The sequence below is a fragment of the Rhinolophus ferrumequinum genome, chromosome 19 (genome assembly GCF_004115265.2).
Source record: "Rhinolophus ferrumequinum isolate MPI-CBG mRhiFer1 chromosome 19, mRhiFer1_v1.p, whole genome shotgun sequence".
In the NCBI taxonomy this organism is placed as follows: Eukaryota; Metazoa; Chordata; class Mammalia; order Chiroptera; family Rhinolophidae; genus Rhinolophus; species Rhinolophus ferrumequinum.
The window spans coordinates 12337479-12359467 of NC_046302.1; the positions used below are offsets into that span (position 1 = coordinate 12337479).

General features: G+C 41.0%; 1 protein-coding gene across 8 annotated transcripts; it reads left to right on the plus strand.

Moving 5' to 3' along the window:
* Positions 1–3523: 3523 nt before the first annotated feature.
* On the plus strand, positions 3524–15380 carry ZBTB14 (zinc finger and BTB domain containing 14). Of its 8 annotated transcripts, none has more exons than XM_033087683.1 (3): positions 3524–4819; positions 6962–7043; positions 9321–15380. In XM_033087683.1, exons 2-3 carry the CDS (start codon positions 7041–7043, stop codon positions 10665–10667), a joined length of 1350 nt encoding a protein of 449 aa, XP_032943574.1. In that variant the 5' UTR covers positions 3524–4819; positions 6962–7040; the 3' UTR covers positions 10668–15380. The 8 variants fall into 8 exon arrangements, with proteins under 8 accessions (XP_032943574.1, XP_032943570.1, XP_032943566.1 ...); XM_033087679.1 differs by having other exon boundaries at positions 3524–4663; XM_033087675.1 differs by having other exon boundaries at positions 5704–7043; positions 9321–12512.
* The last annotated feature ends 6609 nt before the right edge of the window (positions 15381–21989 follow it).

Below are 21989 nucleotides of genomic sequence, written 5' to 3' on the forward strand. Positions count from 1 at the left end.
ATAAAATGAGGTTTGCCTGCATAGACTTTTCCAAAAAGATCTGTTTAGAAAGATAAACAGTTTCACTATGATATTGAAGATACGTAATGAAAAACTGATGACATAATCTGTCTGCTCATTTCCAGTTACTTAAATGGTTTAAATACTATCTCTGAAAAGATCTATGTGTCTGTACGAATTTCTTAGAACTCTTATTAAATTGCCTTTTTTTTTTTAAACTGGAGATTGAGACCATAACTTCTTTTAATAGCAGATAAGTATGGGAAAATATATTAGCTTGTTCTCTAATCATAAAGATAGTCATGCAATATTTAGGGTCATCTGTTACTCTTATTATCCTACAGTTTGAATACAGTGGCAGCTAATAAGTTAATTGTCTTAAATTCATGCTTAGCCTATTCATCCCAAAGAAAAACTGGAATTTAGATCCGACTTGCTGGCTAGTTATGCAGACAAAACTGCTTGATTCTCAAACTAATTGTGAGAAAATGAACCTTTACCTATTCACTTTGCCCTCATCTATAGTCTCATTTATAAAGAATGGAACAATATATAAGAAATGGCTAATTTCTAGACAGAATTTTGGGCTGAGCATGAAAAGATGTAGGATTGCTATAAAGATATCATGTTGAATGGAATAAAGAATTCTGCTGAGATGTTCTTATCCATTTAATGTTGATCCCATCCTGCAGAACAAATGTTACCTTCTTAGGACAAAATTTAAGCATTCGAGTCCGAAGAAGGAAGTCAACAGCTGAGTGTGTACAGGAATGGTGTTACTATCTTAAAGGTACCATCTTATTTAAATCTCTCAAATGTCCCATGGTTTTCAACCACGGCTGTGCCTTATAATCACCTGGGGAACTGTTGTAAATGCTGATAACTTGGGCCACACCCCAAAGCAATTAATCAGAACCTCTGAGAGTAGGACTCCAGGGCCAGTATCTTTAAAGCCCCCAGGTGATTACTACATACAGCCAAGGTTGACAAGAATGGCTCTTAGGGGTTTACCAGAATCCTGGCCCTCACTGGAGAGCACTGCTCCTTGTAACCCTCTCCAGCATGGCTGTTTGGACTCCTGCCTGGAGTGGAGCAAGAGTCCTCCTTCCGTTTTGAAACCTTTCTCCTCCCTTCTCTATAAAAGCTCCTAACTGTGACTCTCAAGTCATCTGACTGTACAAATCATGCTTCACCCTCACCCCCTCCCCACCACTGTCACTCACCCTTATTCTTTGAAGATTTTAATTCCAGAAATCTCTCAAAGCGTGCTAGAATTTGTCCAGAAACATATAAAATTATTGTTAAATTAGAGTGTGTTGTGCATTTCATGTTCAACAAACATAAAAACAGTATCAATAGAAAACCGAAACAAAAACTGTTACACTGTCATCTGTCCCATCTAGAGTGATGCAGAGGCCATGGGATGTGTCTTCTTCCTACTCCTCTCCTCCACTTCTGTCTCTGCTGTTTCTACAACGTGAAAGGGACGCTTCTGCTTCAGGACCTTTGTGCTTGCTATTCTTTTCTCCTAAGAGGGCTTCTCATATCTTAACTCAACTGGCCCCCTCACCTCCTTCAGGTCTTTGCCTAAATGCCACCTTCTCATGAGCCTTTCCTGATGGATTTATTTCAAATTACTCACCCCTATTACCAGCCTATTGTGTGTGTGTGTATTTCAATTATTTTATTTATTTCTTGCATGCCTCCCAAGTGGGAATATTTGCATGTTTTGTTCACTGCTGTATCCACAATGCCTATTACACCTGGTACAAAATGGATACTCATAACTAGGTATTAAGTTAATTAGCCCTATGAGGTAGGTACTATTTTTATTCTGATTATACAGATTAAAAAAGTGCCCTTATAATTCCCCTATTGAGTTCTAGATTGTCACTTATCTGTCAGCCAATATTTACTGAGGGCCTAAAGGGTGCCGCATAATGCTATGTTCAGGCTAGTGACCAGGCAAGGCGCCAGGTCAGGGTTAGGCCCTTTCTTGGTGCTTTCCCGCCGCTCTCTCCTCCTTCTCTTGGAGTTGCTCTTTTAATTTAGACTCATCCCATGATCCCTATGAAGCAAGGCACAACCAGGAAAAGCCCAGGTGAGCATAAAACATATGAGAGAAGAAAGAGGGTTAATTGATGCAAAACCAAGATGTTAGGAATCTGTTACTTGGGAAGTGCGTTCTAGTGCTGGAGAACTCTTCTGAACTATTTTAATTTTATCAGATTAGTCAAATCCTGGGAAGACTTTACCTAGCCATATGCACTAAGGCTGTCTTTACATAATAGGCAGATAATAAATATATGCAGAAAGAGCATAAACATTTGCAATTATGCGGTATGGGCGAAGGGGGAGCAGCAGCAGACAATGAACCATAACTAAGTGCTAGCCATGTCCATACACTGCTAAATGCAATGACAGTTTTATTGCTTGATAACATAACTCTATGATATAGTACTATTATCCCCCATAGACGCAAAACATAGACATTATTGAAGTGTAATCTTAAAAGCTATGTAAACAAGAATAAACAAGCTCAGCCATGGTGTCACAGGGAACACGGCCACAAAGGTATCAAGTATGAGCATAAATTTTGTCCATTGTGGTCATGCCTCTGCCACTTGAACCCAGTATTTACGGAGATTGGGCAGGTCATTTAACACTGCTGAGCTAATATTTGGACTAAGGACTTAACTGAATATTATTTCATTTAATTCTCACAACTGCCCTATTAGATGCTTTCTTTGTCTCAGAGAATAAGAAGCTGAGGTTTACTGATGTTAACAATGTACCCACCATGTTTCCCCAAAAATAAGACCTAGCTGGACCATCATCTCTAATGCGTCTTTTGGAGCAAAAATTAATATGAGACCCGGTATTATATTATACCCGGTCTTATATAATACCCAGTATTATATTATTGTTATACTAGATCTTATATTACACAATATTATATAAGACCCGGTCTTACATTAATTAGGTCTTACTTTCCGGGGAGACACGGCAATATTTGAACCGGATGTGTGTGACTCTAGACCTGGTCTATTCTAGCCTCCTTCGTTCAGTAGACCTACTAACCTCCGTGCTTCTGTGAACATCAAAAAAGATGTGTATAAAACCACCTTGCAAAACATTGAAACTTATTGTCAGTTAATATTACAAAATCAGCTGAATTCATATGGTATCTCTGTAGAATTTAATAGAGACAATCATGCTATCATCTTAAATGTTTATCATGTACCTGTTACAAGCATTATCTCATGAAATCATCACGCAAGCCTAGCAGGAAGGGCCTGATCTAATTTTCAGGTGTTAAATTACCCGTGTTTTTCCCGAAATGCTGTTAAAACCAGTGCGATAAAGCAGCATAAGCGACCCTAAGGAGATGCGGTAGTGCAACTTCCTTTATTTAGGTGAGCAGAAAACGCGGGAGCAGGAGGCACTTCCCAGGTCCAAACGCCCGGCACAGGCCCAGCCACCGCGTCAGAAGGAAGGCGACATGGTTTCAACAGCAATGGAACCATTACTTTTGCTGAACCGGAAGGTAAGCACTTTGCTGCGTTATCAGAGCTCTCCGAGGGAGCTGCAAATGAAACCGAGTCCAGGCTCACGACTGCTAGAGATGCGCTAGGGCCTCCAGCCCGCGTGACTTTTCTTTGGGAGTGTCCGGGTAAACGCCGGAGCGTGGGCGCGGGCTTGGCTGGATCCAGAGCTTTAAGGGTGATCCCTTTCTCCTGGGTGACTGGGGTCTCCCCTTACCCTCCAAATAAAAGATGACTCTTTTTTCATTTGTTCTGCAAACGTTTATTGAGCGCCTACCATTCCCCCATATAAAAAACGCGGCAGCGTTAACAGCCAAGACCCAAGGCCCACGAGCGCGCGTCTCCGTGTCCGCTGATGTACGTGGAGGGCGACGGTGCCTGAGGCGCCCGCCGGGGATCCGAAGACGAGCCCCACAGCCTCAGCGCCCGGCCTGCGCGCGCCCGAGCGGCACTGCCCCACGCACATGCACACGCACAGGAACGCCGGGCTCCCGAGTCCCCGGCGCTCTCTCGGCGCCGGGCGCGGGCGGGAACTCAGAAGTCGGAGCAGAAGGCAGCAGCTCCAGGCGGGGCGGGTGCCCGCGAGCAGTGCTCGTGCATATGTTACTCAACTCCCGACGCCCCGCCCCTACCCCGCCCACCCCTTCTCCCGCGCGCGGGCTCCGCGCGCCCAAAGCCGCGCGCGTGCGCGCGCGTGCGCAGGCCAGGGCCCTCCGGGGGCGGCCCCGTAGACTCCATGGAAAGCGTCGCACTGTCCCGGATTAACTCTTTCCCTGCTCGCCAATTTAGAGGCCCGGTCGTGTTCCGTGCCTGCGCAAGCCGGCGGCGCGCCTTCCCCCTAGCCCGCACCGCGCATGCACGGGAAGGGGGGTGCCGAGGGGGTGTTCACGAGCGGCTAGACATTCTGTGCTCGTGCAGGAGGAGGGCTGCTACCATCAGGGACGTGCACGATTCCCCCCACCCCGCCCCCTCCCCAAACTAAAAAAAAAAAAAAAAAAATCCAAAAAACACTGCCACCACTACCGTGCCCCCGTGCCCCGCGTCCATCCCGTCCCCGGCCTGCATACAGCGAGCGCGGGGAGCCCACGGCGAGTGTCTGTGGCTGTGCCAGGCTGCAGGTAAGCGCGGGCCGGGGGTGCGGAAGGGGCTCGGGCCGTCCGCGAGGCGGGCGCGGGGGCGGCCGGCGCAGCGGGGCGGCCCGGAAGAAGCGCGTTCTCGCTGTACTCTGGAGCACCAGCCAGCTCCAGGATGAGCGGGCAGCCGGCGGCGGCGCGGTGCGAGCGGGGACGGGCGTGGGCCGGGGCTGGGCCGAGCGTGGGGACTGGGCGCTCCAGGGACGGCGCAGGCTGGCGAGCGGCTCGGACAGCAGCCGGGCGGCGGCGGCGGCGACGGCGACCCTACGCGCGCGCTCGTCGAGCCTCGGCGGCGGAGTTCATGGCCGTCCTCACTCGCACCGCCGCAGTGCACCGCGGTGAGGGTTGGGACGGCCTCGAGCCCAGCGCCGAGCGCGGCCCGCGGGGCGCCGCCCCTCGGAGCCGCTGGTCCCGCCGCGCCGCCCCCACCTGCCCGCGGAGGAGGGGGCCGGGACCCCCGCGCTCGCACTCCCGGGTGCACCCGCCGAGCTCGGGAAGCCGGCCGCGCGCCGCCCCCGCCCCCGGCCGCGGGAGGGCGGGGGAGGGCCCGGCGCGAGCCGGCCGGGGAGTGCGCGGGGCGCGAGCTCCGGGCTCGCGGGCGGAGCGGGGCGCGGCGCGGCGCGGCGCGGGGCTGCGGAGCCCGGCCACACGCCTGCTCCCGCTCGCCGCCGCCGGGACCGCCGTGGGCTCTGACTCTCGCTCAGAGTCGCGGCTCGCAGCCTGCGCTGAAAGCCCGGTTATGAAAGGGAAAGGGGCCCTTTCAACTCCCGGCTCCGAGGCCGGGAGCTTTTGTTTGGGAAGAATTGCAAACGGCATTACCCTCTCCCCCCATCTCCCGGGCCGAAAGAAACGAGAGCCGTGGCTTGGAGAAGCTCTGAAGGCTCCTTGGGTCCTGCGCTGCCTTTCCTTTCTCCCCATCCCAAAGTTGCGAGCTTTGCACTGGGAAGTCGTGCCGCCGCCATTGTCGTGGCTGTTTGGGGATAGGGGAAGCGGCTGCTGCTGCTTATGTAAGTTTGGCTTTGCAGGAGCCCCCTGCTCCTTGCTCTGTGACGGAGGCTGGGCGCACCAGCGATTTGAAGAACCGTAATAAAAGGGCCGCTTTGTTATGGAGGTGTACTTGGGGCTACTACATCTTTCAAACCACTTACACAGGTACTGGCAACGGGTAGCTTCCAATTTGACTCACCTGAACTTAGCAATTGGAATCTCTCAATAGAAAAAAGAGGTCTCAGAACTTGAGAGAGTGGAGGACAACACCCTGGCCTGAAAAACAAAATCACACTAGGGTGTACAGCCACCCCACTTCTTATTCCATGCACTTTTCTCTCACAAGGGACAGTTACTGATAACAGTAGGAAGTAACCAGATAGGAAAGTTTAGCCCGGCCGCCTTCCTAATAGACCGGGCTGCATTTAGGGAACAGAGTGGGAAGCATCCTTAGAATAATTTTGCCCAGCTCTCACACTTTGCAGAGGATGAAACCCCCAGCTACTTTAGGCAGCCGACTGGTGTGTTCGCTTTTCTAATAGTTTTCAGGATTGTGGTCTCTAGGTTCGAGATTTGCATCACAGTTTTGGGTAACACTATTGCATCCCAGTCCGTTGGTCTTAATTGCACTGAAGTTTATTTATGTGGTCACTGTTCAGTAGAGGAAACTTTTTGATGAAGTCCCTCTGTGAAGAGATAAAACTCACAAAAAGCTAGAATTGTTTGAGCCTGCCTCTAGGGACAGAGGTGAAAACACCTGGATTTCTAAAATGCAGGCTCAAAGTGTAGCTTAAATGATGTGTCCTACATAAGGGTGGAAAGAAGAAAGCTACTATTCCCCTCCTCCAGTGTTAACTCTCTATATTGTCTGTATTGGCCTAGAGAAAAATGTAGAAGGCTACATACCCAGCAGGAAATGGGTGGCACTTAATGGCTTTTTCTGTATCTGTAGCTGTGAACGTCTGTACAAATATGGACATGGGCTATGGACATGGGCTTTGTGAGGAGAAATGCCTTAGTGGTTCTCCAGTGCAAACTTCCAATTCCCTCTGCGCATCCCCTTTATGACCCAAATGCTGCAGTCCTTACCTGTTCTCCTTCATGTCTGTTCAGAGCTGGACCTGATGCTGCCAGCCACCCTCCTTTCTGTTCCCAACCTGAAAATGGGTACATGTGCAAGTGGCAAGACAAGAAAGGAAAGTTCATTTTTTAAATCAATTCTTGAAAATATTCTTGTTTAGAATTTGGGACAGAGAAAGATCCTACCTTACTCTTGTGTGTCCTTTTCTTTTGTAGGACTGGCGTGCCCCTGATCAGTAATTCTGATCTGAAGAATTCAGTGTCTCAATCATTAAGACAATAGCCTGAGTTGTTCATGGTAACTATAACTTTGAATATTAAATCTTGAAAATATGGTTTGGTATTTGTTTTAAATAATGTGTGTGTGTGTGTGTGTGTGTGTGTGTATGTATGTACATATAAGAAATGTAAAAAAAAATAGTGAATGTTTAAATTTAAAAAAATGTGTTGCAGTAAAAGACGCATTGCCATTAATCCCCTTCAAAATACTCCCCCTCGCTTCGAACACACTTATCCCATCATTCTTGCCACTTTCTGAAGCACTTCTGGAAGTCCTCTTTCATGAATGTGTTTAGTTGTGCTGTCGTGGCTGCCTCAATGTTCTGAATCAATTCAAAACGTTTTCCTTTCATGGTCATTTTGACTTTTGGGAAGAGCCAGGAGTCTCATGGTGCCAGATCCGGTGAATAAGGTGGATGAGGACACACCATAATGTTTTTATTTGACAGAAATTGCTGTACCAGAAGCGATGTGTGACATGGAGCATTGTCATGATGGAGGATGAAGTAAAGACACTCACGAAAGAGGACTTGCAGAACTGCTTCAGAAAGTAGCAAGAATCATGGGATAAGTGTGTACAAAGCAAGGGGGAGAATTTTGTGAGGGATTAATGGCAATGTATCTTTTACTGTAATAAATTTTTTTTTATTTAAACATTTACCGTATCTTTTGATCACACCTCATATATACACATATATATCTCTTTATTAGTCTCAGGTGTACAAAACAACATAGTGATTAGATATTTACACTCCTCAGAAAGTGATAACCCCCCCAAGTCTACTACCCCTCTAATATCTTACATAGCTGTTACAGTACCGTTGACTATATTCCCTATGCTGTACTTTACATCCCGTGACTATACATATATTTAATTATATTTGACATTCAATATTATTCTACATCAGCTTGAGGTGTACAGCATAGTGGTCAGGTAGCTATACAATCTGTGAAGTGATCCCCTTAATAAGTCCAGTGCCCATGTGACACCCTACATAATCATTACAATATTATTGATTATATTTCCCAAACTGTATTTCATATCCCTGTGACTCTTTTGTGACTACCAATTTGTACTTTCTAATCCCTTCACCTTCTTCCCCATCCCCCAACCTCCCTCCCATCAGCCAACCATCAGTTTTTTCTTTATCTCTGAGTCTATTTGTTTTATTTGCTTGTTTATTCTTTAAATTCCACATATAAGCGAGATCATATGGTATTTGTCTTTCTCAGTCTGACTCACACATATATCTCAATTATCCATTAGCACTTCTGTTTCTCTGGGGGATATGCGTATTTTCCTCATTTATACTTTGTTGAATAAAAGGAAAACAATGGTTTTGAAAACATATAGAACATGTTATTTTGAAAAGATCAAATTTCTTTAACATTGTGACAGATGTCTTCCGTGCCAGTTATAAATTCCTTTTGCTTATAAAATCCTTGCAGCACTTTTCAAGTACATCGAATCTTGGTGACATTTTTGTTTGGATAACAGATAGATTGGCTTCCAGGGGGAATAAAACTGCTCATCACTGTCTTCCTAAATGTCATCTGATTCTCTGAGGGTCGTATTAAACCTTAGCCCTCATTCAGATGTGACCCCAAACTGGTGTGGAAAAACTAGAAGACAGCATCAAATGTAATATTTTGCAATGATATTCCTTTCTAGTTCTGCAATAGTGATTTGTCACTTCTGTCTAGGAAGTAGAACACTGAATGTTGTTAGTTATTTTATTGAATCTTCCTGTTCATCAAATTAGAGTAGACGCAGTAGGACTAGTGGATTCTCAAACCTATTTCTTAAACCTTGAAGCTGAGTTTCTTGTCATTATTACCTCTAGTCATCAGGAAGCACCGGTTTTGTAGCTAGATTGGCTGGATTTGAGTACCAGCTCTCCACTAAATAACTAGACTATTGGGCAGGTTCCAAACCTCATCTATGAAATGGGTATACTAATACCTGTCTCATAAGATTATTTGATAATTACTTTGGGAAGACATGTAAAGCACATAGAACAATACTTGACATGTATTTTGTGCTGGTTATAAAAGTTGGTTATCATTATAACTAGGCAAATACTTAGTAAACTGAAGATAAATAGATGTAACAATATGGAAATCCCTAAGTTGGGATTAGTCTTTTCTACTCATATTCTTGAGCTGCTCTTATCAATGACTTTCTGAAATTGTTAGGTATCAAAAATTGATCAGAAAATGAAAATCTACCTGTGTTTTCAATTTGGAAAAGTATTGTTCATAATTATCAAACTTTCTTTTTAAAAATTTTTTGTAGGAGTTTTTCATCAGTATGTCTGAAACCATTAAATATAATGACGATGATCATAAAACTCTGTTTCTGAAAACACTAAATGAACAACGCCTGGAAGGAGAATTCTGTGATATTGCTATTGTGGTTGAAGATGTGAAATTCAGAGCACACAGATGTGTTCTTGCCGCCTGCAGCACCTACTTTAAAAAGCTTTTTAAGAAGCTTGAGGTTGATAGCTCCTCAGTAATAGAAATAGATTTTCTTCGTTCTGATATATTTGAAGAGGTCCTGAACTACATGTACACAGCAAAGATTTCTGTGAAAAAAGAAGATGTTAACTTAATGATGTCATCAGGTCAGATTCTTGGTATCCGATTTTTGGATAAACTCTGTTCTCAGAAGCGTGATGTATCTAGTCCTGATGAAAATAATGGCCAGTCAAAAAGTAAGTATTGCCTCAAAATAAATCGCCCCATTGGAGATGCTGCTGACACTCAGGATGATGATGTGGAAGAAATTGGAGATCAGGATGACAGTCCATCTGATGACACTGTAGAAGGCACCCCACCGAGTCAGGAGGACGGCAAGTCACCTACAACTACGCTCAGGGTTCAGGAAGCAATCTTAAAAGAGCTGGGGAGTGAGGAAGTTCGAAAAGTAAATTGCTACGGCCAGGAAGTGGAATCCATGGAGACCCCAGAATCGAAAGATTTGGGTTCCCAGACCCCTCAAGCCTTAACGTTTAATGATGGAATGAGTGAAGTGAAGGATGAACAGACACCAGGCTGGACAACAGCTGCCAGTGACATGAAGTTTGAGTATTTACTTTACGGCCACCATCGGGAGCAGATTGCCTGTCAGGCATGTGGTAAGACATTTTCTGATGAAGGCAGATTGAGGAAGCATGAAAAACTCCACACGGCTGACAGGCCGTTTGTTTGCGAAATGTGTACAAAAGGTTTTACTACACAGGCCCACCTGAAAGAGCACCTAAAAATCCACACGGGATATAAGCCCTACAGTTGTGAGGTGTGTGGAAAATCATTTATTCGCGCTCCAGACCTAAAGAAACATGAGAGAGTTCACAGTAATGAAAGACCGTTTGCATGCCATATGTGTGACAAAGCCTTCAAACACAAGTCCCACCTCAAAGATCATGAGCGAAGACACAGAGGGGAAAAGCCTTTTGTGTGTGGCTCCTGCACCAAGGCATTTGCCAAGGCATCTGATCTGAAAAGGCACGAGAACAATATGCACAGTGAAAGGAAGCAGGTTACCCCCAGTGCCATCCAAAGTGAGACGGAACAGTTGCAGGCGGCAGCAATGGCCGCTGAAGCAGAGCAGCAGTTGGAAACAATAGCCTGTAGCTAGGTGATGGGACAGGAACACTTTGCCTGAGCCGCGGAGACTGAGATTGCATTGTTCGTAATAAGTGAACACCAGTCCCTGTATTATTTGTGGAAACTTACAGAGCATTGTACTCACTGGACTTAGGGCAGTGCTTGGTTAGGTATTTTTAAAACTTTTCAAGGAAATGATGTTCCTTGCTTCTGACTGAACAGTTTCACTGTCCTATCTGGTGTCTAGTATTAATGTTGCCAGTAAGTCCCCCCTCCTATTTTTTATGATTTTAATTTGAGGACTCCTGTGTCCAGTTCAGAAGTGAGAGACTTCTATTCATTTTAATTCCTTTCTACACTTGCTGCACTGGTGAGCACACTGCACAGAGTGATAATTGAGTAAATTGATTTCCCTAATCATAACAATTACATGTGATTTATGGTCAAAACAGCATTTTTAATAACTTAATAAAAGTACTTCGTGTAGATGCAGAAAATACAGGTGGGTGGTTGACCAAGAACACTGCACAAATATGAAAACAAGGCCTGGAGATGTGGAATGGTCTTAGATTTATATTTGGTTTGCTAATTTTATATCACTTTTTCACAGTTTTTGTGGACGAATAATGATTGCTTTGCTGAAGTGATTCTTCATCCATTTTTGATTGTCCATACCTAGTAACAAGTCCCGAAGGCTGAGCAAATCCACAGGGATGGTGGTGGTCTGGGGGCTGAGTTCTTTCATTCCTCACATTTGGGGCATTGCCACTAAAACAGATGAGGTTTGTGGAGTGGACCAGTGGTGACAAGATTAGAAAAGGATGAATAGGAACATGGCTCTTAGAGACAAGGTTTTCACATTTGCAATAATTCCAAGATTTCTTAGATCAAAATAATTCTTAATTGATTTTGAAATTGGATTTTTATGTGGGATCAAAATTAGGACAAGAACAGGTATGCCTCTTCAGATACATTTGTGTAACTTAACAGAATGTCATCAAGCTTTTTGGCTCTCTGCAGCATATGATTTATACATAAAGGAGATGCAATATCCTAACTTTAATACATTTACAATCTTTTAAGTGTGTAAATAGTATAGAAGTGTTGGTCTTACGTATTTCAAGTAAAAGTAGACAGCTGCACTTTTTTTTTGCACATTGGATTAAAATAACTTCCATCAGCAAAAAACAGTCTGTTTTTAACCAATATTAAAGATTGTCAGACCAAATGTTTATGTTTTTGAAGTATGTTTCATCACTGGTTATACAGTTTTAAGTAGAAGTTGATTGCCTTTTCATAGCCGTAAATAGAATTATAAATGCTGTTCCAGTTTTGGTGTACGAAATTTTTTTAAACCATTTATTTGGGAATATATTGAAATACCAACAATAGTTTGAATTATGTTCTATAATAAAGCATTAGTCAATTATTTTAAAAATGTACAATTTTAGAAAAATGTTTATTTTTAAAATTTATATTTGGTTAGAATTTTTTTAAAGATACATTAAAGTAATTTCATTTCATAGCTTGTTGCATTAACACCTATAATTACTATTGTGGGAGAAATATTCTTTTTTAAATTGGTGTATCTGTTATGCCCAAGATTGTAGGTTTTTAAGCAACTTATTTATTGGTAAAATGTTTAATTTAGTTTAAAATTAATTTAATTTTGTTTCTTAAAATTTGTTTATTCTATCCTAAAAGTAGTCCTGTCACTGTTTATATATTAATAGTAGAAGGGGAACTGACTAGGCTGTTTCTAGGCTGTTTTAACCAAAGCAAAGGAAAAATAATTTGACATCTTGTTGATAGCTACTTCAACAAACCATTTTTGGGGCCTTCATTTTTGTATATAAAAGAAAATGTACTTCTATCATTCCTGTTTTCATTTTTTTCATAGTTACGTTTCACACACCCAGGTTTCTACTAGGGCATTTTCTATACTATCGTCATCATGATTTTACAGTTGCAAGTTGAACATGTGGTGTTAACCCTCATTGAAACCACATAATCACAGAGGTATCCCCCTACGCCCCCAAAGCTGAATTTCCAGCCCTTTATTTGTATTATGTAAATATTTATCATTTGTCCTGTTTTGAATGAGAAATATATTTGTGTTGTAATTTCTACCACCGATACTGGGTTCATGTGTGTGTTAGGGTGTTTGTGTTCTTGGTGGCAGCTTGCCTGACATGGCAAAGTCATGACATGGCAGCTTGCCTGTCTCCTGGTCATTGAGAATGCCTCTCTCACCCAGCTGGCTTCTGTAGTCCTGTGGATGGTGAAGCCATTTATGTTAGACAGGTCAAAGGTCCTCCAACCACAGGGAGCTGATTCTGAAATGTCCTCACACTGAATCTGCTATGTGAGGGGAAGGAAATTGTAAATGTCAGCGTTAGTATATTTTCATTATTTAAAAGTCACCTACTTTTTTCTGTTTGTACAAAGAAAATATCTGCAAACTTGATTTTAGCTTTTATGCCAACTTGCTTTGTAGTGGCAATGATTGAGGAAGGGAATTTTAGGAAGTCTGAAGTTCAGGTCATTTGCTAATTAACTTGAGCATAAATTTAAAATTGTTGGAAATTACAGAGATCGCCATCAAGTGAGCCTGGTACTAATAAATTCCACCTATTTTGTTGGGGAAAAAAGATTGAGATGAAGGAGAATGATGCAAATTTATGTAGTTTCTGATTTAATGGATTATGTTATGTAAGGTTATCTGCAACTCAGTCATTGGTAACCTGGAATTCATTGTCCTGAGTAATGCTGTTAGTGGTGATTAGTTCCCAGAGCAGGTGGAAAAGCCCGTGCATGTGTAACAGAATTAGTATAAGCATTACAGTCTTGACTTCTGAGTCTTGGGAGTTAAGGAGCTGAGCCTTCCAGGAAAAAGAATGGAGAACTGTTCCTTTCCTCTGCCCTTTACCTTTAATATCTAGTTCCCTTTCTCCATTATCCAAGCCCACCACCTCCCCACACCCCACAAATGTATGGGAGACAAGTAAAACGTGGCCAGAGGCAAGGTAACCATTGATAACCATGGCAGTGAGAGATGAGGGTCCAAATGTATTCTGATGCTTCCTTCTAGGTAACAAATCAATGGGCACTTCAGTGATGGGGAACTCCCTGCCTCCCTGGCGCCGCGCATTCCCATCTCCAGACGGCTCCAACGTCCTTGTTCCTCAAATTGTCTCCATGTTTGCATATCCCCTTGTAACTGGGAACTTTCTCCCCCTTGAAACTGTTCTAAATAAAAGGAATCCTGCATCTACTTGACAGCACTTCAGATAGGTAAAGATAGCCTGTAGTTTCATTTATTCTACATGTGTTGAGCATTGTGTGAGGCCTTGGGCTGCATCCTGGAGCTAGAAAGGCGGTATAGATTTGGCCCCCTGGCTAGCAAAGTGTGCTTTCTTTCCCAGATTGTCTTAAGCATTCTTTTTAAAAATGAGGTTGGCATTTGCCCATCACCTGTTATCCATGACTCCTTAAAGGTCACCATACTGATCTTATCTTAAAAGCTCTGGATGTAATTTAGCTGGATTGTGACATTTCATCAGTTGTGTGATTTTCTGGTCTCTTTAAGAGATATTCTCAATTACCAGTATTCATGTAAATATTTTCACTATAACCAGGGGGGAAGTGTGGTCTAGTGGAAAGACTTGTAGTCAAACTTGAATTGGCTCCTGGTTCTGTTTATTCAGTTAATGTATAAATTTAGGCAAGCTCTTTACTGCCCTGAGCCTTAATTTTATTCCTAAAATAGTGATGGGGATTTCTATCTTATGATCTGCTGTGACCATTAAAAGTGATAACCAGTACAAAATATTTAGCCCAGCACCCACTGCTTTTTAGGTGCACCATAAATGTTCCTTCCTAAAGAGCATTCTCAACAGAGAAGCAGAAGCCAAATTGAAGTTGTTTCGACTTTCACATCTGTCATTTCTATAGTCATCAGCCCCAGGCTGTAGACCTAGAGCTCATTTAGTCTTCTTAACCGAAAATATCTACAGAAACTGTGTTTATCTTAGCATTTCCATAATCTTAAACCCATTTGCGGCTTTCTTCTCACAAATTGTGTATTCATCTTAAGGGTCTCTTTGGTTTTGTAATCTCCCATCATTTAAGTAGGTTGTTGATGTGTAGTCAAGTGTAAACACTAGCCTCTGCATGGCTCCCTGCTTTTCTTTGGATATCTTTGATGGCAGGGTCAGAATTGCAGTTTTGAGAGCTGACTCTTGAATCTCATATGTGAAATGCATTTTGGGGGTATTTTTTCACATTTTGCTTCTCTCAAATTGGATGTATTTCAAACTACACCTAACCTCTCCCTTTCTGGTTGGTATAAATTCCAGGATGATCTGTTGCTTTCTTCCCAAAGTGTTTTACACTGCTCCCCAAGAATTCTCATTTTCCTTTTAGTTCTAGAATCTGAATTTGCCAAATCACTGCTTGCTCTTTGTTGGAGAACATTTCCGTTAATCTTCCATAAAATTCTATAGCGTTAAGATTAAAGTGTATCAGTCAACAAATGTTTATTAAATGTCTTGTGTATGCCAGGCATTGGACTAGATGTTGGGGTTGTAAGAGTGAGTCAGACGGACAGTATGTATTCCTGCCCTGATGGAGCTTACCATCCAGGATGGAGTTAAAATAGTTACCTTTCCAAGTTTTACAAAATTTTACATAGATTTACAAATAATGGAAAGATATGTGCAAAATGTTTAGTTTTTAAAATCTGCGTGGTATGTATTTTTTATATAGTTCATGGAACATACTTTAGAAAGTAAGAATTTTTAGTACATAGTCATGAAATTTAGCAATACCAAAAGAAACATTCTCAAGTGACTTTTTTGAATGTATACTGAGAAAATATATTTGTTAAATATTACCATTTCCATAGAATGATTATCATTTTTCTCATTGATAGTGAATTTGAAAAGGGGAATATAACATGAAACTATGGTTTATTTCTTTAAAATAATAGATCCTGGCATCAAGATAGGATACTGATGCAAAGAAAATTAGAAGAGTAAAAGAACAATAATCTGGGCTTACAGCAGCTTTAAATGAGGTATATTAATAACTCAGAAGGTTCTAAGGAAGGGAACTCCATGAGCAATACAGGGTATACTCAGCAGCAGCTCCGAAATGACAATTGAGAGTCCCTAAGAGCCCAGAAGCCTAGCATTTGTTGAGTATTTACCAGGTATCAAGTCCTATTTACAATCTGTATATACACTTTGGGACAAGTGAGGCACACCTTAATATTGATCAAGACACCAAGACTCAAAGAAATTAAAAATCCTGCCAATGTCAAGTCCTTTTCAGAGCCAGGATAGAACAGGTCCATCTGCCTTCAGATCCTGTGCTTTTAGGCACTATGTCATATGCCCTCAAATGGAAAGGAGCAACTTGGGCCCTGCACACACCTTTACCAACTAACAGTCCACTGTTAGGAGGTGGAGGAGAGAGAGGCATTTATGCAAACAGTTACCGGTAAGTTTGTATAACAAATTAGTTCCAGTGTTTTGATTTCTCCAAGATGTTTCTCATGCAAGGAGCTAAATATTAAACCAACATTGTTTTACCTTGCTTCTGGTCTACAGGCTGCCCCCAAATGATATGGAAAACTGCTGATAGAGTGTCATGGATGATTGTGAAATAACAGCTACCCGTTGGCATTCTTCATGTTTTCCATCATGCAGTGAGCCAGGAAATACCCACCAGAGCAAAGGCCATCTAATTTGGTACCAAATTAACTCTTCATGTTTGTACAAACGTGTTTCCCTGAAAATAAGACCTAGACAACCATCAGCTCTAGGGCGTCTTTTGGAGCAAAAACGAATACAGACTTGGTCTTACTTTACTATAAGACCATGTCTTATATTAATTTTTGCTCCAAAAGACGTATTAGAGCTGATGGTCAGCTAGGTCTTATTTTCGGGGAAACACAGTATGTTAGGAGATCTCACCCACCTCTCTGAAAGTTGCTAGAAAATTTGAATTTAGCTTCTACCACTGCTGCCTTCAAGCTGTCACCACCTTGGACTGGTTGCACAATCTTTTAATTTCTTCTGCCAAAATGCAAAAATGGTTATTCTCTGCCCACTTTACCCCACTCTTGCTTGTTATTTCAAAAGATAAACTCATTTCGTACATAAGTAATAGGACATTTAGCTTTAAAATTGTTTTTAAGATCAGATATAATTGATTTAAAATATTACTGACCTCAAACAGGATGATAGATGGAGGTGGTTAAAAGGTAAACAGATGGGGAACTTAAAATTACACTTCATTCTTACACTGTTTGCATTTAATTAAGTGAAGAGCATGTGTATGAGTGCAATTTCTCTTCAGTCTTGGAATGCTTTAGCTGGTCTGTTATTTTATGCAACTTTCCAGCCAATATGAGACAGGAAATATTAACCAGATTGGAAGGATACTGGATCAGTTGGTCTGATGAGTGTAAACAAAGTTATATTTAATAGTCTGTATATAAATGTGGCATTGAGAAAAGAGAAATGAAAAATAAATGGTAGGTGAATTAATTTTAGATGCTATATAATTTATTATTTTCCCAAACTTCTGTGAATTATGAGATCATAAAAGTTTTCTAATTTTTCCCCCTAGTTTTATTGAGAAATAAATGACATACATCACAGTATAAGTTTAAGGTGTACAGCATAATAGTTTGGTTTACATATATTGTAAAATGGTTACCACAATAGGTTTAGTTAATAACCATTATCTTATATAAATACAAGAAAAAAATATTCTTGTAATGAAAACTGTTAGGATCTACAAGTGCCCTATATACAAAAGGTGCCAAAAAAATGTACACACATTTTAAGAAAGGAAAAAAACTATTGAAATTGTAATACTCAATATATACTGATAACAAAAGATGAATACAAGTCATATTTGACTTCTGCAATTACAAGAGGTGCTCCAAGTGTGGTTACCATCAGCATCCAGACACTTCAGTGTATGGCGAACTACTCCTTGAGCAACGTTGACCAAAGTGTCCACTTGTAAATATTTTTTTGGCACCCCCAGTATTATACAGCAGTATTAACTATGGCCATCATGTTGTACATTATATTCCTAATACTTATTTATCTGGTAACTGGAAGTTTGTATCTTGACCACCTTCCTCCAATTCACCCCCGCCTCCTACCACCTGCCTCTGGTAACCATGAGTCTGATCTCTTTTTCTGAGTTTGGTGGCTTTTTAAAATTAGATGCCACATGTAACTTATTTCACTTAGCATAATGCCTCCATGTGGCCAAAAATGGTACAATATCCTCATTTTTATGGCTAAATAACATTACATTGTATATATAGGCATACCTCTGAGTTATTGCGGGTTGGGTTCCAGACCACCGCAATCAAGCGATCAAGCGAGTCATAATCCTTCTGGTAAAGGTCTTGCCTTCAATTTGTAAAAACGCAACATCTGGGAAGCACAATAAAATGAGGTATTTATCCATTCATCCATGGATGGACATTTAGGTTGTTTCTATGTTTGGACTACTGTAACTAATGAACGTGGGGGTGCAGATATCTTTTTAAGTAAGTGTTTTCATTTTGTTTGGATATATTCCCAGAAGTAGAATTGCTGGATCATATGATAGCTCTATTTTTAATTTTTTGAGGAGCCAGTAGTACACAGGGTTTCTTGTTCTCTACATCCATATCAGCATTTGTTATCTCTTGTCTTTTTCTTCATGGCCATTCTAACAGACATGAGGTGATAGCTTATTATGGTTTTAGTTTGCATTTCCCTAATGACTAGTGATGAGCATCTTTGCATGTACTTATTGGCCATTTGTGTATCAGTGGAAAAAGGTCTATGTAGGTCCTTTGCCTATATTTTAATTGGGTTATTTATTTTAAAGGAGGTGCTTGTATTAGATTGCCTTTAAGGTTATTTCAGGTTCAAGTCTGTTGTTTTGTAATTATTTAGTTAGTTGGGATAATACCTTGCAAGTATTTTTAATGTAATTACTTGAAATTTGTTTGTCTTCTAACTCCAAAGGGGCAACAGAAGTGATCACAAGATCCACATTCCTCAGTATCTATGAGAGGTAGTAGGAGAGGGGTGTTTGGAAGCTGGTGAAAATGAAGGGAATGTGGATGACTCCACCCAAACTGTCACAACTCCTAGCAAAATAATTTAAACCATACTTGGTGTAATGCATCTAAACCTGGGCTTTCCTGCTTATTTTAAGGACATTGTCAGACTTCGGAGATGTATCTAAAATGAAAATCATACACTAAAAAGTATTCTTGGATCCCATGCTGATGCTATCTTCTTTTTTACTTTTTTCCTTTCTTCCTTTTTCCTTTTCTTTCCTTTTTTTTTTTCTTTTCTTTGGTAATGTCTTTTTTCTTTAAAAAAATTATTTAAAAATTATTTTATTCAGTTACAGTTGACATTCATATTAATTTATATTACTTTCAGGTGTATAGCATAGTGGTTAGACATTTATATAATTTATGCAATGGTCCCCTCCGGTGTCTTCTTGATTTATACTCTTGCGTTGGTGGAGGAGCAATCTGAGGAGCAATAGAAGGTGAATTTTTTGAGATCCATTTTCTGTTCATGCTTATTGATGGCTGGGGTTGAATTCTAGGTTGGAAAATAATCTGCCAGGAAGTGAATTTCACGTTTCTGCACAGTTAGAACTTTATGAGCAAACTTTCAATGGCACCTGGGTTGAAAAACTAGCCTTGGAAGGTAAAGGGTAGTTGAATAGCCAGAGACCACCAAAGAGACTTAGATCCTTATCTCCCAATGTGTTTACATTTCAAAGGAGGATGAACCACAGAGCCTGGAGCCAGTCATTTGCATTCCAAAGGATTATTAATGACCAGGGAGCAAAAAGTTTCTCTGCTTCTTAGGAAGGGGAAGGGGCAGTTTTCAGGCCTGATAAATTCTCAGATTCATAATTTCAGGCAGACTTGCTATAGTATAGTGATATGGCTGTCGTCATGTCATCTGTAGGGTGCTGGGTGTTGGGAATTGGTGCTTATAGCTATAAGCAAAACAACTTTGGTTTATGCTACAGAACTCACCTCTGCTTTCAGGGTAAGGATGAATAAATATTGATAATTAAAAACACTACCTTTAAAATTTTGAAAATATCTTGAGAAATCTGAAGCCATTCTGATTTCTGATCCTTTATATGTAGCCTATATATTTTTCTCTCTTTAAAGCCTGAGGAATCTTCATCCCCATGTTCTGAAATATGATGTTTCCTGGTGTGGTTCTTTGTACTGAAAATTAGTGGGTTCTTTAAATTTGAAAATTATGTTCTTCAGTTTTGGAAAGTTTTCTTGAATTATTTCATTTATGATTTCCTCATGTTTGTTTTCTCTTTCTCCAGTTTTAATAGACAAGTCCTCTAAATTTCTTGTTCCTTATTTTCCATTTCCTTATCTCCTTGATCTAATTTCTAAGAGAATCTCTTAACTTTGTATTTCCAACATTTACATTAAGATTTAAAAGAAAACTTTTAATTTGAAATAATTTTAGATTTAGAAATGTTGCAAAATGAGTACAGTTTCCACATACCCTAATAAATGTCCCCTAGTGTAAACATGTTACGTAACCATAACATAATTATCAAAACCAAGAAATTAACATTGGAACAATTCTGTTTAACTACAGACTTAATTTTGGATTTCACCAATTTTTTTCCCCTTACTAATGTCCTTTTTCTCTTAATCCAATCCAGGATATTACATTGGCAATTATTATTTTTTTAATAATTGGAACAGTGTGTTTCTCCAGGGCCCATCAGCTCCAGTCGTTGTCCTTCAATCTAGTTGTGGAGGGCGCAGCTCAGCTCCAAGTCCAGTCGTCGTTTTCAATCTTAAGTTGCAGGGGGTGCTTCTCACCATCCCATGTGGGAATTAAACTGGCAACCTTGTTAAGAGCTTGAGCTCTTACCAACTGAGCCCTCCAGTGGCCTCTTCAGAAGCTCAGCAACAGCTTGTTGTCTTCAATCTAGTTGTGGAGGGCGCAGCTCACTGGCCCATGTGGGAATCGAACTGGCAGCCCTGTTCAGAGCTTTCGTTCTAACCAACTGAGCCACCTGACCGCCCGCTGCAATTATTTTTATATCTGCTTAATTTCCTCCAACCTGTGTTGTGATGATTATTCTTTCCATGTCTTTCATGACCTTGACATTTTTGGACAGTACCAGTACATTATTTTTGTAGAATGTGTCTCAATTTGAGTTTCTCTAATAATTTTGTTAGGTAGAAGTTAGAAAACATAGAAGGAGAAGGAGTGGGAAGGGGTTCATAGTGCTTACAGAAAAAGCTCATAAATAGCTTTGATAAACTGCCTCCAACCATGTATCTGTTTTTACAACAACAGATGACAAGAGGTGGTCTGGAGCAATATCTGAGATCTGACTTAACAGACCACCCATCGTAGGAGGTCACGCCCTCCCATGGAAGAGCATGTACCATCTTTTCCCACCAAATCGATATGTAACTCTCTCAACCCTCCCAGCAAACTGTAAGTCCTCGGGACAAGAGGGGCGAAGGGGACTATGCCTCTGTCCTTCACCTTGGTAAGGCCCCTTCTCTTCCCTGAGAACATATCACCAATAAACCCTGCTTGCATATGAATCAGCTTGTTGACCTTTGATTCTTCACTGGTTGTCAAGAAGAACCAAGCCTCCCACAACAATTTCTTATTACATTGAGGTTGTAATACCAATGTATTACAAGAATACATTTTTGGCAAGAATACCACAGAAGTGATCTGCCTTCTCTATGAATCATATCAGGGGGTTCCTGATGTCACTGTCTTATTACTGGTGATGTTTACCTTGATCAGTTGAGTAATCTAGGTTTTGCAAGTTTTCTCAACTATAATTTTTTCCTTTTTAATTAACATTCTGGAGGTAGTACTTTGAGAATATGTAAACATCCTATAGCTCCTCAAATTTTCAGTCACTAATTCTAGCATCCAACTTTGGTAGACATTGCTTACCATTGTTAATAGTGTGGTGTTCTAATAGAGATTTTTCTGTTATCGTCATTCTTTTTGGATGTATTAATTGAAAGTCTTTTATAAAGAAGAGATGTCCCTTCTCCCCCAATTATTTGTGTATTCAATTATTTATATCAGAACTTATGAGTCTTTTATTCTATGAAATATTAGCCAATACTGTCATTATTTGTTTTGCTACTCAACTTGTTTTGGCTTTGGCCATTGGGCTACCATAATTTTAATTTCTAACCCAGCTTTGGTTTGTTTTTTTAATGCCTCCCACCTGCTATTTTTTTCATAGCATCCTGTTTTTGTTTTATGGTGACAAAATCTTC